Source organism: Phycomyces blakesleeanus (assembly GCF_001638985.1).
Source record: "Phycomyces blakesleeanus NRRL 1555(-) unplaced genomic scaffold PHYBLscaffold_16, whole genome shotgun sequence".
Taxonomy (NCBI): domain Eukaryota; kingdom Fungi; phylum Mucoromycota; class Mucoromycetes; order Mucorales; family Phycomycetaceae; genus Phycomyces; species Phycomyces blakesleeanus.
The window spans coordinates 724,152-739,790 of NW_017265149.1; the positions used below are offsets into that span (position 1 = coordinate 724,152).

Consider the following 15,639-nt stretch of genomic DNA (forward strand, 5'->3'; position numbering starts at 1 on the left):
CATACATAAATAACATGTGTGCATATGTGTGTGTATGTATGTATTGAATATCAAAATCAAGGGAAATTTGTCCGATTTGTTGGTAAATCCAAATCCAAATCCAAATCCAAATAGATTGTAGAATATCATACTCTCCACAATGGTTTGCCACATATGGGTCTTTAAAGTATTGTAAAGTGTAATTTATTTATATTATTATAAAATATAAAAGTACAGATAAGAAACCCTTTAAAAAAAGAGAGAGAGAAAAATATAGCTTTTTTTTGTATTCACAACCTAATCAATAAAATAAAGAAGAAAAGAAAGTCTACATGGAATGAAACAGTTGTGGATAAAATGCTAAGCAACAAAAAAAAGAGGAGGAGAATCTAATAATAAAGAGTAAGAGCAATAGAAAAAGAAAGGATTATAAAAGTTAAAGAAAATATAAAGTAGTAGAAGAAGAAGAGTATTATTCGTACAATAATGTTAAGAAAAAAGAAGGGGATGAAAAGGGACAGCTAGAGAGAGAGAGAGAGAGAGAGGTTTGGTTGTTTTTGTGTCTTTTTTTTTTGGATTTTTTTGAGGGGTGTTCAACATATAAGAGTGGTATGTGGGATAAATTATATAAGAATTACATTTTTTTTTGGTTTGGTTTTTTTTCTATGAAGAATTTTCATCCTTCTTGATTGCTTGCTCGACTGTCCTGACAGCTTCTCCTGCCTTTTGTTTCCACTCTGTATCTGTCTTGTTGATCACAACCTGAGGGATGGAATCTCGCTTGTCTTCAATGATAACATGCGAATCTTCTTCCCAGATTTCAATGCGTGGATGTATGGATTTGCTGTGATGCCCCTCTTCATGTGGTTCAGGAACGTTGTGTATTTGATGATCTGCACTACCACTGCCACTGCCACTTCCCATTCCAGTTCCAGTTCCAGTTCCGGTTTCGGTAGTTAGTGTAGTCTTGGCAGGAGTAGTAGGTGTGGTATCAGGGGGTGTAAAGGCGTTCTTGAGAGCATTTGTGGATTGGGCAGAGTTATCACCACTATCCTTATTTTGTCTTCGGAAAAGATTGCGTAACCCACCACCACCACCACCACCACCACCACCGCCATTACCATTACTAGTAAGGTGTTCATCAGTAATGTCTTGTTCATCCTTTTCCTTTGCAAACTTGTTGCGCCAACTCTTCATACTCGAAACACTAGCCTCGTTCTTTTCAAGGTTAGAGTTGGATTGATTTCCAGCCCGTGGTTTGACAGGCTCAAGAAATCGGATGCTCTGTTCAAGCCCAGTTCCTGTGTTACTACTGCGTACGTCCGGGGATGGTACAGAGATATGATTGTTGTTCGCAGGTGTTTGTACAGACGACTGCACTCCAAAGGGTTCCTTTCTCTCCAGGTCTTCGTCCTCTTCGCCCGGAAGGAAATCCTCGTCTCTGAAATCATTGTCCCAGCGATCGTCATTCATGTCAACTGCATACGAGTCATTGTTCTTGGTGTTTTCCTGGGCTGGGTTGATTGTTGCGTCGGGACTTGCGTCCATTTCCTTGTGCCGCTCGTGCTGGATGGTGTTGATCAGAGTGTTTCGCTGAGTCTGGCTCATCGACAGATCCATGTCGCGACTGTGTCGACTGCGGCCATCAGTGTCGTTGCGGCGCAGACTCAGGGTGCGACCGAACTGGAGTTTTGGCAGACGAAGGACTTGGTTACTTCCAGTGCTGGTCACAGACAGGGTTCGTGTTCGGATACGTTTGCCGAGCTTGAAGAGTGGGATGGTCGTACCGTGTACAAGGGTCGACGACAGAACAATGAAAAGCACGACGGGACTGATGACCTCTATAGATATCGGGGCTTCTTTGCCTTGGTAGATGTGCTCCATTTCTTCCTTTGCGATTGTCGACAAGAAGACGGCGCCGACACCCATGGGGCCGAACCAGCCGCTGAAGATCGCCTCTCGGTAGGTTTTCATGGCAGGCATGACTGGCTTGAGCAGAAGCACGATTGGTAAGCGGCGGAAGAGCAGAATCAGGATAGCGATGACAACCAGTCGCCATGGGGTCAGACCCAGCTCAGCATTGCCGAAATCAGACCATGGCTGGAATTAAACACAATAAATAATAATAATAATAATAATAATTAAAAATAAAAAAGTAAAGTAAGTAAGGTTAATTTATTTAGTTATATGACTGTCTAATGAGATTTGATCAAATCAATTATATATATATAAGGAATGAATGATTGATTAACTTACGATGATTGCTCCAATGTAAACAAATACAGCCAAGTTAAGCATCATATCAATGACTTCTTGGAAATGAGCTTCTTCGGTTTCTTGTCTGAACCAATCATCCCAAGAGAATGCATTTCCAGCCACAAAACAAGCCAAGAGATCATCACTCCCAGAGAAGCCTGTCATGCTCATCAAAAAGAGCTACTGTGCATTAGATAACCCTCGAATATTATTTTTATTTTATTTTTGAAAAAAGATATTTGACTTACTGCAAGAGCAATTGCGAAACATAAGAAAGATGGTTTATCAATAAGGTGGCTATTGAACAAAAAACAAAAAACAAAAAAATAAAGTGTTATGAGTACATGTGTGAAATATAGAGCGGGGAGATAGGTGGGAAGAGTATGATGTTACACTGGCTTCTGGACTCTTTTGCTTTAGATATCTATTTTTGGGAGGGGGTTTGTTGCAAAAAAAAAAAAGGGATTCTTACCGACTTTCTGACCATTGCAGAATCTTCCGTGCCACCCAACCGATGACTATACCAATTATGCAAGATAAGATGATTTGGTAAAGACAGGTGAGGTAAATCCATTTTCCAATCGCTTGTCCAACATGCTGTTCATCGTCAAGTAAAAAGATGGCCAAGAAGAGAAAAGGGAATCCCATTCCATCATTTGCACCACTTTAATTTATTTTATTTTATTATTTTATTATTTTATTATGATGATTATGATTATAAGGAACATAATTAATATGGAAATCATGAAGATCCCCGTAAAAATCGAACCATTTAATTATCCTTATTATTTTTTAAAGATATAAACAAAACAAGAATAATAGTGTGTGTATTTACCTTTCTGCAGAAAGAACATTTCTGATATGTGCAGGAACGTGCTTCTCTGCAAATCTACCTTTGACCACTGAATTTGCAAGGATCTTTTTTTTTTGTATATAAAAAAATAAAATAAGAAAGGTACCTTTTTTTTTTATTTAATAATAAAACAAAAGAAACTTACAGGATCTGTAGGGCACACACATGCAGCAATAACTAATGCTTCCAACTATAACAAATCAGAAAGAAATATAAGATAATCATGTAAAATAGGCGCATTGGATTTGTTATCAATAAATTTGATAATGTCAAAAAAAAAAACTTACATAATTGATTGGAGGTATAAATCCCCAGATGAATAGACCGCTAACTAACCACATAAAGATCATGACCGGGATTAGGAACATGAACATCGTCAGCCATTCCTTTTTCATGTAATGCCTTTATAAAATAAAAACAAAAGGTGTCAGAAGGAGAGATACATATGGTTCAAAAAGAATCGTTACACTATGTGGAACATACTTGGGCAAGTCAATGCCAACTGCCATAACCTTTTAAGAAATTAGATAGATAAAGATGTATAATTGGGCAATATTAATATTTATTTAATTACAAATAATGGTAATAATTTTCGTAGCTTACCTGAATGGCTAGAATACAGCGAGTAAGTTGTTTTGTGATTTCATCAGTATCGTTCCAGCTGTAAGGATTAAATCCATTGGAGACCAGTGGACCGGCAATGATTCCGACAATAAGAGCGACAACTATTGATCAAATAAAATAAAATAAAATAAAATATTTTTTTTTTTTAGTTAATGTTGAAATGAGATGACTAGAAGAAATGACCAAAGAAAATAAAATAAAGAGAGAAACACTTTGTGGGTTCCAGACCAACAATTATAATATTGTTTTCTTACATGCTTCAGAAATGAACATCTTTTCTTTGACAAACATGGATATATAGCCAAAGAAGACGATGAATCCACTAAGGATAGCAACGCCTATAGTAAAAGGCGATATCTCGCCTGGAATGAGATCAACACTCATAAGGCAATTATTAAGAAAATAAAGAAAATAAAGAAAATAAAGAAGTAAAAGAAGTAAAAGAAGTAAAAGAAAGAAAGGAAGTTTTTTTTTTTTTTAAGTAATAGTAGTAGTAGTAACAGTAACAGTAATAGTAGTTAAAATCACAGCAGGTATTTTATTTTCTTACAAAAAAAAAGAAAAAAAAAAGTTTGTGTCTCAGAAATTCTGGGTTTAAATAAAAGCGGTAACACAAGACAGTCCATTACGTCGGTGTTGATGTCCCACCCTCGAGATAAAGAACAAGAAGAAAAAGTAAAAATCTAGGCTATTTTTGGTGATAATAGACATGTGTGCTTTATAGTTTTTGTCTATTTTACTTTTATAGATTTATAAACAAAAAGATGCATTTTTATATATATATTTCGCCTTGAATCCATTACATTTTTTGTCGTTGTTGTTGTTGTTGTGTCTTTTCTGTGTGCCTGTGCCTGTGCCTGTGCCTGTGCCTGTGCCTGTGCCTGTGCCTGTGCCTGTGCCTGTTGTACCTGTGCCTGTGTTTAGGCTGTACTTGTTAAACTATATACTTTAGCTTACCTTACCTATCTACTAATTATTTTAGCTACAATGTGTATACTTATGTATTCGTATTTGTGTGCGTGTGTAAATGTTTTGTAGAAAATACAATTCTACAAATTATCATTCAAAATAAAATATATATATATATAATTTTTTTTTATGATTTACTGTCTAATTACCCAATACAATAATACCATGATTTTATTTTTGAGGTACCTGAACCAACCACGTTTGAATATTGAAAAGATTAAAATTTTATATTTATATATATATATTTACTTTATAAAGGCTTCCTTTGTTGCTATCTAAACAAAAGAAAAGAAATCTATCGGTTTATTTATTTAGTGTGATTCTTTGGATTTCTTCTTTCACTTCCGTATCACAATCAGTTTAGCAGTATGCTATTTATTTATTTATTTATATATATAAAAAATCTTTCTACGGAGAATCCACATATTACTTTTATTGGAAAAAATTCCGCTTAAACGGACAGTAAGCAAGTCCAGAAAGACAAGAAGTCCAAGAAGAACACTAGCTTTTCTTATTTCTACTACTACTACTATATTAGATATAAAATAAACCATACATAATCATAAAGAAAAAATCAAAAAGAATGAATATCAAAAAAAAATTACATATATGGAAGAAGGGAGAGAAAGATCAATTGAAGATGTAACCAATTATTTACTTGAATCAAACATGGCCTTGTTTGCTTTCCTTCTTGGGTACCGAAGCGAGATTCGGCTGTCATGGTAACACAAGATTTTTTTTCATGTTTCGATGCACCCATCTAATTATATAAGATAAAAATAAAAATAAAAAAAACAAGAGCCATCATTGTTATTTTTTTTATCTTTCTTTCTATCTTTCTTTATTTCTTTAGCTAGCAATTTGATTATCTCTATTATTCTTATTGCTTCGTTAAAATAACGCATTTAATTCAATACCTCATCAAATATGTCTATAACTTTGACATTCTTCCTATCTTCTTCTTGTTGCTACTGATAGCAATAAGAAAGAATCGCTTTAGTACAAATCAATTTCAGCAAATTGAATTTAGAACAATATTTTTGTTTCAATTGTTTCAATTGTACTTGTACGTACATAAAGAACAGAACATGACATGACATGCCATGACGTGCCAAGACACAACACGGCACGGTACGGCACTACACGACACGACACGACAAGAAGTGCCAAGACAAGATCAAGATCAAGATATCCGAATTACTGGATTTTATTATGTTGACTATTATTCTTATTATTATTTTGAAAAAAAATTCAATTGACTTTCTTTTATATATATATATATATATATGTTAATAATTATCATTCATTGCAATTCAATTCAACTTTTTCTTGTTTGTTAAAGATGTATATATATAGAGAAAATGTATTTATATTTGAATCGATTTTTGAAACATAGTATATTTTATATATTTGTATTTATAATACAAAATTATACCAAGCTACACTATATATTATATTAATATATTTCAGATGATTTCATAGTTTTATACAGTACAGTATAATAATAATAATAATAATTATCATCATCATGATAATTTATTCAGCTTTTTTGTATTTAATCTATATTTATATATATATTAAATATATATATTTTAAAGGAATGAATAAAATAGTAAGATTCTTCTATTTATGAGAGGATTCTTTGGATCATGATTGGTTCAGGACTACACAACCAACGAAAGGATTTAGAGAAAGAGTATTTATATATATATACTACATAAACGCATATTGTATTATAATAATTAATAATAATTTAATAGCAATTAATCACTCAATCACTCATACTCCCCTCACACCACATATTCATACATACATACATATATACATACATATATACATACATACATACATACATACATACATACATATATATTTTATTTTATTTTATTTTATTTTATTTTATTTTTATTCTTCTCCTTCTTTTGCATCTCTTCCTTCTACCTCTCTCTTCTTATTTTTTTTTCTACTTCTTCCCCTTTACACCCTTATTATTCTTATCACTTTCTTTGCAAAATGAGAGAACCTAATCTTTGCTTTCCAGCTCAAAGCAGAGCAGCCATCTGCATCACGACTGCGCTTTACGATAGACGAGCCCTCGACTGCACCGCAACCCTCCCTCTAATCAACTCACTTACCCATCTCGCCTACCTCACCTCAACATCTCCTCGCATCAGAGAAATCCTTGTGCTAGACAATGGTCTTGAGCGACTTATCCGCATCCTGTCTCCCTCTACACAATCCCTCGATCCTCGTTCGCTCTGGAAATGGACATTGGCCTTCCAATGCGTCATCAACGTTGGCGTACGAGGCACCGAACACATTCGAACCAGGGTTGTCGAGGCAGGGATGATTCCGATTGTGATGAACGTGCTCGATAGCTTCTTAAAGGCCCATGAGCTTGTTCGTCAGGACACCGAGCGCATACAAAGAAAGAAACGAATCCTATCTTCCATCAATCCATCCAGTCCCCCTGTTCACAGAATTCCCTTGAGAGATTCACTCTATCCTGACCTTCCCTGTAAGTTTTCCTTGATACTATATTATATACATCTATCATTTCCCTACTACTACTACTACTACTACTATTATTATTATTATTATAAACAATCAAACATGAACAGCAAAAATTCACTAGTCCATAATTAATTGTCTCACCATTTTTGTTTTAAAATAGCACAAACTCCTCTTACAACATCCTCATCATCTCCAACAACCACCACACCAAATCCAACAAATCCAATGAATATGAATACCACTAGAGCACTTGGACCAATCACCCTTTTCTCTGCCCTGTCCCCAATCACTCCTATACCCCAACAGGACACTCACACACGTTACCCGCGCAGTCCCTCCTTTGCCACCCCCAGACGGTCTACTTTCCCGTACGTAAAGATTACCTCAGCCCAGCGTCGCAGTAACCGCACAAGCCGGGAAAACCCTCGGTCACAAGCCCAAAGGGGTGATTCTCGTGTGCAATCCGACGGCAGTAACAACACTAGTGCCAGTAGTAATATCAATAACAACAACAACAATAATAATAATAATAATAGCAGCAGCAATGGTCTCAATGGTGGTAATCCTAATGGAGTCTCGCCTCACGAAGAAGATATCGTGATGGCGCTCCAGCTCCTTGCCTATCTCACCAAATACTCTCACATCCGTGACTCATTTCACACGTGCTTTGACCGCAATGTGTTTTCCCTTGTTGAGAAATTTGCACACCGTACCCACCCAAAGGCTATCCAGTACTGGGCCAGCGTCATCATGCGAAACGCCTGCCGGAAAGATGAAACACAAGGCGGCATACGTCGATGCGCAAACATGAGCTGTGGTAAATGGGAATCCGGACCGCGTGAGTTTGCTAAATGCCGCAGGTGTCGAAAGGCCAAGTATTGCAGTAAAGCATGTCAAAGCATAGCATGGGGCGATGGCCACCGCTGGTGGTGCTCCGAACGACAGGCTACTCGAGAACAATCTCATCTGGATGCAGTTGCCACAGGAAACAACAATAACAACAACAACAATGGGAACGTCAGTGTTAATCCCAATCCTAATACCAATGGTAACGGTGGTGGAAGCAGTAGTACCAATAGCAGCGTTGTTGCTGCTTCTGGTGCAGGTGGTAATGGATCAGGAGATGGTGTTCAGCTTGGACCATCTGCTATCAATACAGCCAATATGGGTGCACAGACATCGACAACTGACTTGAGCACCAATCCTATCAACAATACACAGCTTGGTGGCAATAGTAATAATACTGTTCTTCAAGAACACAGCCACAATCATAGCCATAACCATAGCCACAGCCATAATCACCATACTCTCCATCACCATCACTCCAACGTAATTTCTAGACGTGAGATTGATACCGATGCTGCCACAGAACTCTCCCACCGAGGAATGAGTATTCTTTCTGATGTCGTTGTCGGTGCTCATCCTGAGTCTTCTACCGAAAGCTCAGAGTCTAGAGAGATGCGATTGGATATGAACCTTAATATGGGACTGTAACAAGAACAACAAGAACATTTATCACCACCACCGGCATCATCATCATTATTATTATTATTATTATTATTATTACTATCATCATCATTATCATCACCATCATCTTTACCAACAACAACAACCACAGCAACATCATCACCCTTTATTATTTCCCATTCCTTTCATTTTTTTTTCTCTATTATAAATTCATACATTTATATACAGACACACAATCAATCAAGCAAAGAAAATTACTTTCATCTATATCTACATCTATGCAAATGTACATCCAATATATATATATATATATTATACTATATTTTATGTGTATATTTGCATACCTACAGAATATTACTATTATTTCTTCTTCTTCTTCTTCTTTACCTTATGACTATGATTTCAATTTTCTTTTAACTTTCATTAAAACCAAAAATATATATATAATATTATTATTATTATTATTATTATTATACCAAATATATAACAACAACAACAATAATAAATAATAAATAATAAATATAAAATTCTACATATGTAGCAATTGTCTTGTCTTTTCTTTTCTTTTTTTTTTCCTTATATTTTATAGCATGTCTGGGAATCTATCTATTCTTTGGGTGGAAGGGACTAAAAATATATTATATATAAAATACATGTGAAGTAAAGGAGTAGAATAATCCTTAAAATGCCATTATTATCATTACTATTAAGTATTGATCGTAATTTGTAATTTGTAATTTGTAATTCTAATATTTAAATATGATGTTCGTATGTTCGCATACTAATAAACACCTCTTATAGTTATAGTTATTTAGGCGTTAATAAAGTACAACAAATGCTGTACATGTGCTAAATAGCAATTAGTATATAAATCTTTTTATTTCTTTATAATACAAAATACAAAATACAATACATGTCACGTGTTTAGTAAGTAATCTATCTATCTATCGATCAATCAGTTAACAATTTTTTTTTCTTTTTCTAATTGATATCCAAGAGCAAAATATTACATAATGATAATTTTTGTTTATTTATTAAAAAGATGGTTCAATTATATTATAGAGCTGCGTTGACTTTTCACCAATCACATCCCAACCCGCAACATATTCGTATTCTTTCCCAAAAAGATCAACCTTGACTCTGATCTTGTCCACCCCAAAACATATATTTGCAACCAACACTCCATTCGTAACCTGCTCTCTTGAATCAAGCCGAGCTTTGGTATCAAAAATAGTCACCAAATTGACCTCTTTAGCCCTTGGATACTCTGGAACCGATTCATTGCTACCATCATATGCACACAATGCTACAACATACATATACATTTTAGTATCAAAACAAAAGCAGATAGAGAATGAGACTTACATATGATTGGAAGTACTTCTTTATTCCAAACAACCTTTCTGGTAATCCACTTGTTATCATCCACCGCTTCACCTTTGTAGATACACACATGAAACCTGTCTTTCTCAAGCCAAGAGTTATCCCAAGCCTCGTCAGTAGGCGAGTACAGCTTGATGCCATATGTACGACGCAAGATACGTTGCGTAATCGAACTGGGTTTGATCCCAAACAAAGCTCCTCCTCTCATTGCACTGAGCTGTATACCCTCTGGGATATGGAACCCCTTGATTCGGTCCTTAAAAGTCTCAAAGATCCGGTGTTGCAAATATGGCGAGTTTGCAAATCCTCCGGTAATAAACAGGACATCCAGCTGTCTCTGGTCTTCTAGCTGTCCAAACTGTTTTTCCATCGCCCCAAGGATCTGATCTACTAATGGGTCAAACAACCTGGTGCGCATCTCGTCCGTCGTGAACCCATCATCGTTCTTGATCCATGGATAAGTATGGATATAGTTTTGAGTCTGTCCTGGATGCAGTATATCTGCCAAACTATTTCCATATCCATCAAATTCATCCTATTAGGCACACACAGATGTACACAAGTTAATTATCGTATTATTGCGTTTCAATTTTTCTTTAAAAATATATATGTATATATGTTTATGTAAATTACCTTGAAGATTTGCTCAAATGCTGCCAAACTAAGCTGTATATAATTCTCGGTGTAACTGGGGTAGTTAGAAACCCTTTCTCTCAACATGGCTTCAAACTCAATGTCTAAAAAGCTCGACCCACAGGTAACCCCAGACCCGACCGTGACCTCTTTTATGCCATGTGTTCCAGACGAACCATCCTTTTCAAATGTCGCCAGATCTACTGTCCCACCACCAGCATTACAGATCATGCAAAGACTGCCATCCGGGAACTCCAGTCCAGGATATGTGCGCTCACAATACAGGGCTGATGCCAGCGTCTCATCAACAATCAAAAGCCGGCCGGGTTCGTCCTGGGCCTTGATAAAACCAGCCAGTATCGCGGCCTCTCTCATGATACCCTTGGACTCATCGGACCACATGGTTGGAACAGTCATACAATACCGATATCTTGAAGGATCAGCACAGGCAGGAAATCTTTTGAGGATGTCTTTAAAGATAGGTCTGCGCATCTCTTGCAAATAATCGGCAATAGCTAAGAAACAAATTATTATTATTTTGTTGGTATTAAACACTAATTATACTTGGTTTTATTCTTTTATATATATATAATCTGATTTATACATCAAATTCATTAAATCTTTACTTTTTGCTAGAGTCCATCCTGGTGGTAAAGGTGGAAGATCTTCCTTGATGGCTTTGTCCAACAAGATCTTGACTCTGCTTACATACTGCAATGAATCTTGATCTTGATCTTCTACTTTTACTGTTAGAAGAAATGATGATAGTAACAAAAATCTAATGCTCGGACCAAAAAAAAAAAAAAAGAATGGTACCCTAATTCTTTTGTTTTTTTTTTGCACATTTAATTACCATCATTCTTATAGAAAAACGATCTGATCCAATAGTAGAATGTCTTTGTGAATGATCTATAGGTCATTGCAGACACTGCCTCTTTAGTTTTCCAGTCATTTCCCCAGCTGTATGTACATAATATCAACATAAATTATTAGATATGTATACACCTACACACATTTATAAAATTTGTATGGAATTTGGGTTGTAAACTTACTATTCTTCTAAATAAGGTATCTCATTATTTATTTCTAGTATGTAGTAGCCAGAATAAGTTGTTCCAAAATCTAAGTAGAGATATTATAAGGAGTTATGTTAATATAAAGCTCTTTATTTTCAATTGAAAGAGATCACTAATTTCTTTTTTTTTAAAGAAAAAATTGCTTTTACCTATAGCAACAACGATATCATAATCATTCAAGTTTTTCGACATTATTAATGCTAGTAGTTTGACTTTTTTTAAGGGCAACGGAGAAGAAGAAGGTATAAGTATATATCTATGTCTATAAAAGAATGAAATATCACCCTCTTTATATACCCTTATTTGCTTAGGTTTCTCAACCGTAAACTCCATTTCGATCTCTAAGAAAATTTACATATCACTTCATTAAGGTGGGCTTAGATGACAATCTAAGTTTATTTGATATAACTTCCAAGAGCTTCAAAATAAGCTGTACAAACTTTAAATGCATTATCCTTGAATTACTGTGCTATTATTAAAAAAAATAACCAAAATAAGAAGAAGCAAAAGGTATGTTTCATTTACACAATTATAACACTGGTAACACTGGTAACACTACTAGTACTATGGGAAAAGAGTAATGATTTCCATAGTGATATTGAAGAGAGAGAGAGAGAGAAAAAAAGAAATTATCCTTGGTATTTTTCTTTTTCTTTTTGATGTCATAATCGGAATCATCCTCTGGTTCTCCATAGTGATAGTATTAGTAGCCCTAATAGTAATAAAGGGTATTTTGGAGTATATTACCCAATATAAATTAAAAGTATTAGATCTAATCATATAGTATACAAGAAATTTTAACTATATATATTAAATAAGGATAACAAGAACAATGATAATGGCAATGGCAATGGCAATGGTAATGGTAACTAAGGATATGACTCCTCCTTTTCTTTTTCTCTCTCTTTCAGCTATAAATAATAATAAGTAGCACACAGAATGTAAAATATCGGTTCTGTAAATCTGTGATACCCTAAACTTCTTGGCACTCAAGTAATACGAGCCAAGCAAAAAAAAACCCCTAATCTATCTAATATTGTAATTAAAGGGTCTGATTTCTTGAGATAAATGCCAAGATACAAAAATATATTGCTTAATCAGTACAATTCACTAAATAAAGACAGTTTATACTATTCTTATTTTAAAAACTTTTTTTTTCTTACTACCTTTTCAAAGTAAAAATGTTTAAAAAGCTATGTTCATTTATTTCCCGTGTTGTTTTATTTGCCTTTTATGTAGCAATACATACGTGAATATATATATGTATATGTATATGTGCGAAAAGGTTTAGATGATTTATAATCGATTTTGATACACTTTGATCAAAATAACCCATTATCAGTATCGTCATTATAATCACATATATTATTGTTTCTAATACAATTTGGAACATAATCAATTCGACACTTTGCCTATGCTTTCATAAAAGTGTGTGGGTGGGCATACTTACTGTAGCTTAAGAAAAATCCTATGCTATTCCACCCATCAATCAGTAACTTTTCTGTCTTCCTTTAATTACAATTAAGCCGGTCAAATTCGCTGTAAAGTTGGGTTGGGTGTTTCTTCAGTAACATCCCAAAATCTAACACAGTCAGACATTGTACTTCTACTTATGTGTATACTTCAAATATGACCTTTTGGTTTCAATATCGCTCAGACCAAAGTATATCCTTATGAGCAATATATTAAAATCAATTCATTTTTTTTAAAAGCAAGAATTGAACTCGGGTGCCAAGGTTAGTCATTAGATCAATCTTCTTGGCAGTTGAATCTTCGGGTATTAGCTCATCACCATTGTATACATATAGATATGCCAATAGGTTTGGTTAATTTTTTGTATCCACACATTATTGAACACAAATCATATATAATTGGAAGGCTGTTGTTTTTTTTTTTAAAAAAAAATCCCAAAGCTTTGTGAATTAGTTTATATTTATGGATATATATAGACTTTGTACTGGTATCACTGCCAACCATGCCAGTTGGTAAATAAAAATCTTATGCCATGTGTACGGCGTAGAATACGCCAAGTAACTGCAGCTGGAATTTAGAAAAAATAAAATAAAGGGTACTGCTCCTTTCAACACAACCGTGTGAATAAAGCAAATGGTCTTGAAATGCTTGATCCGTATTCCCAAAAACATATTCGCAATATGGGCCCAAAAATAGGCTAGATGTTCAGAATCCCTTTAGCAATGAATATAATTCTAAAAAGGGAGTTGTCTCCAAATTGTGCATTTGTTTCTTAATCCTACTTCACCTTATACTAGTGTAAATGCACTATTATTTCTTGTGTTCGGGTGACCATAGATATAAGCTTGATTTATAAAATCTCTAGCCAACCTTTCTTCATTTATTTTTCTTTTTAAAAAAAATAGACTTTTATGTTTGTAAATCAATTAAGGCTAACAACATCTGTAACTTAAACTCGAATGTATAAATATATATATGAAAAAAAAAGTATATAGGACTGCTGAACTCCCCTAACAGTAGTAATAAAAATAATAGAATTATATATATATGATCTTATATGATCTTATATGAGGTATTCGGGACTGTTTAGGGGCTAGTATCTCAATATATGAAAAGGTAGATGCTGTAAGAGTGTTATTTATTAAAGAGACAAAATAATATTGTTTATATCTGCTACTATTAAAATCCCTGTAATTCAAATCCCTGTTGTGTAATGGTTGGTTTACACTGTATGAGTGTGTAGTGTACGTGTTCCTGGTGTGAAACAGTTCCGGAGATTGTTAACTTGCCAGGTTCATTAGCAAGAATGAACCAGTGTTTGGTTGTGGGGTCTGTTCTTCACTCAATTGTGGTGTGTATACCACAAAAGTCATTCCGAGCGAAGTAAATTGACATTTTGATCAATATTAGAGCAATTAATACCAAACAACTTTAGCACTGTGGATCTTACCATGTCTCACCAGGCTACTTATGCATACAAAAAGACTTTGCTTAGTCAATTTATATTTATAGCGGATTTTCTGTTTAAAAGTCGTTTTTAGAGCTGTGGTATACACACCACAATTGAGTGAAGAACAGACTCCACAACTAAACATTGGTTCCTTCTTGCTAATGAACCTGGTAAGCTAACAATCTCCGGAACTGTTATACACCTGGCACATGTACACTACACACTCATACAGTGTAAACCAACCATTACACAACAAGAATTTTAACAGTAACAGATAAAAACAATATTATTTTATGTCTTAAATAAATAACACTTTATAGTATTTACTTTTACCAATATTGAGATATTAACTCCTAAAAAATCCCGAATACTTCATTATCAACTCTTCTGATAACTTTGGCCCCTTTATCGTTACATTTGATTATGAATTGTGATGAATTGAGCTTAATTACACCCCTTCATTGACTCTTTGGCAAGGTTGGCTTATGATCTGGAATATGTGAGCCAAAGCCTAAACAGACGAGATATCTGATAATTGTCTCTCTACAGATGAATATTTCTATTTTCTTTAAAGAGGCTCTTCGCCTAGAGTATGCGGCAAATTGGGTTCTTTCGAACCACTTGCACAAATTATATTACTGTCTTCTCACTAATCTTTCTAGGTCCTACAAGCCGCTTTCTTGGGTCTGAAGATTTTATTTTAACTATTCTCTTAATGATGTACTTGACATTAGGCAGGCTCATGCCAACAGCCTATGAAATCTGAATTACTTTGACATCTGCTTAATGCATGTATACAATGCATTCGTCTTAGTAGGAATCCTATTTTTCAAAAGGAACATGTGTGTTTTCTGATGATGTGTCTTGCATGTTGGATTAGATTATTAAAATGAGCAAAAAAACAATGCTCATGTTTTTATTTTTTGCGGGTGTCAAAACGATTTAGATTGTGAGTCTTTAAT

The 15,639-nt window shown here is 34.6% G+C and overlaps 4 protein-coding genes across 4 annotated transcripts; 2 read left to right on the top strand and 2 right to left on the bottom strand.

The window, feature by feature from the left end:
* Positions 1-1,692: 1,692 nt before the first annotated feature.
* Positions 1,693-4,096, bottom strand: PHYBLDRAFT_21630 (hypothetical protein; the record flags this gene model as incomplete). Its single annotated transcript, XM_018439765.1, has 10 exons — positions 1,693-2,079; positions 2,236-2,415; positions 2,484-2,532; positions 2,708-2,899; positions 3,071-3,153; positions 3,234-3,278; positions 3,376-3,490; positions 3,572-3,600; positions 3,692-3,813; positions 3,967-4,096. Coding segments are annotated over 10 exons (1,332 nt in total), but the record flags the coding sequence as incomplete, so codon positions are not given.
* Positions 4,097-6,694: 2,598 nt separating this feature from the next.
* PHYBLDRAFT_170676 (hypothetical protein) lies at positions 6,695-8,689 on the top strand (the record flags this gene model as incomplete). The annotated part of the gene is made up of 3 exons (XM_018436405.1): positions 6,695-7,199; positions 7,356-7,640; positions 7,770-8,689. The coding sequence occupies 3 exons, from the start codon at positions 6,695-6,697 to the stop codon at positions 8,687-8,689; spliced, it is 1,710 nt and encodes a 569-aa protein (XP_018289346.1).
* A 1,007-nt stretch (positions 8,690-9,696) lies between these two features.
* On the bottom strand, positions 9,697-11,946 carry PHYBLDRAFT_66428 (hypothetical protein; the record flags this gene model as incomplete). The annotated part of the gene is made up of 7 exons (XM_018441640.1): positions 9,697-9,968; positions 10,028-10,580; positions 10,679-11,193; positions 11,305-11,424; positions 11,532-11,638; positions 11,731-11,800; positions 11,904-11,946. The coding sequence occupies 7 exons, from the start codon at positions 11,944-11,946 to the stop codon at positions 9,697-9,699; spliced, it is 1,680 nt and encodes a 559-aa protein (XP_018289347.1).
* Positions 11,947-13,383: 1,437 nt separating this feature from the next.
* On the top strand, positions 13,384-15,453 carry PHYBLDRAFT_170678 (hypothetical protein; the record flags this gene model as incomplete). The annotated part of the gene is made up of 7 exons (XM_018436406.1): positions 13,384-13,417; positions 13,467-13,490; positions 13,704-13,739; positions 14,300-14,352; positions 14,471-14,610; positions 14,769-14,847; positions 15,412-15,453. The coding sequence occupies 7 exons, from the start codon at positions 13,384-13,386 to the stop codon at positions 15,451-15,453; spliced, it is 408 nt and encodes a 135-aa protein (XP_018289348.1).
* Between the last annotated feature and the right edge of the window lie 186 nt (positions 15,454-15,639).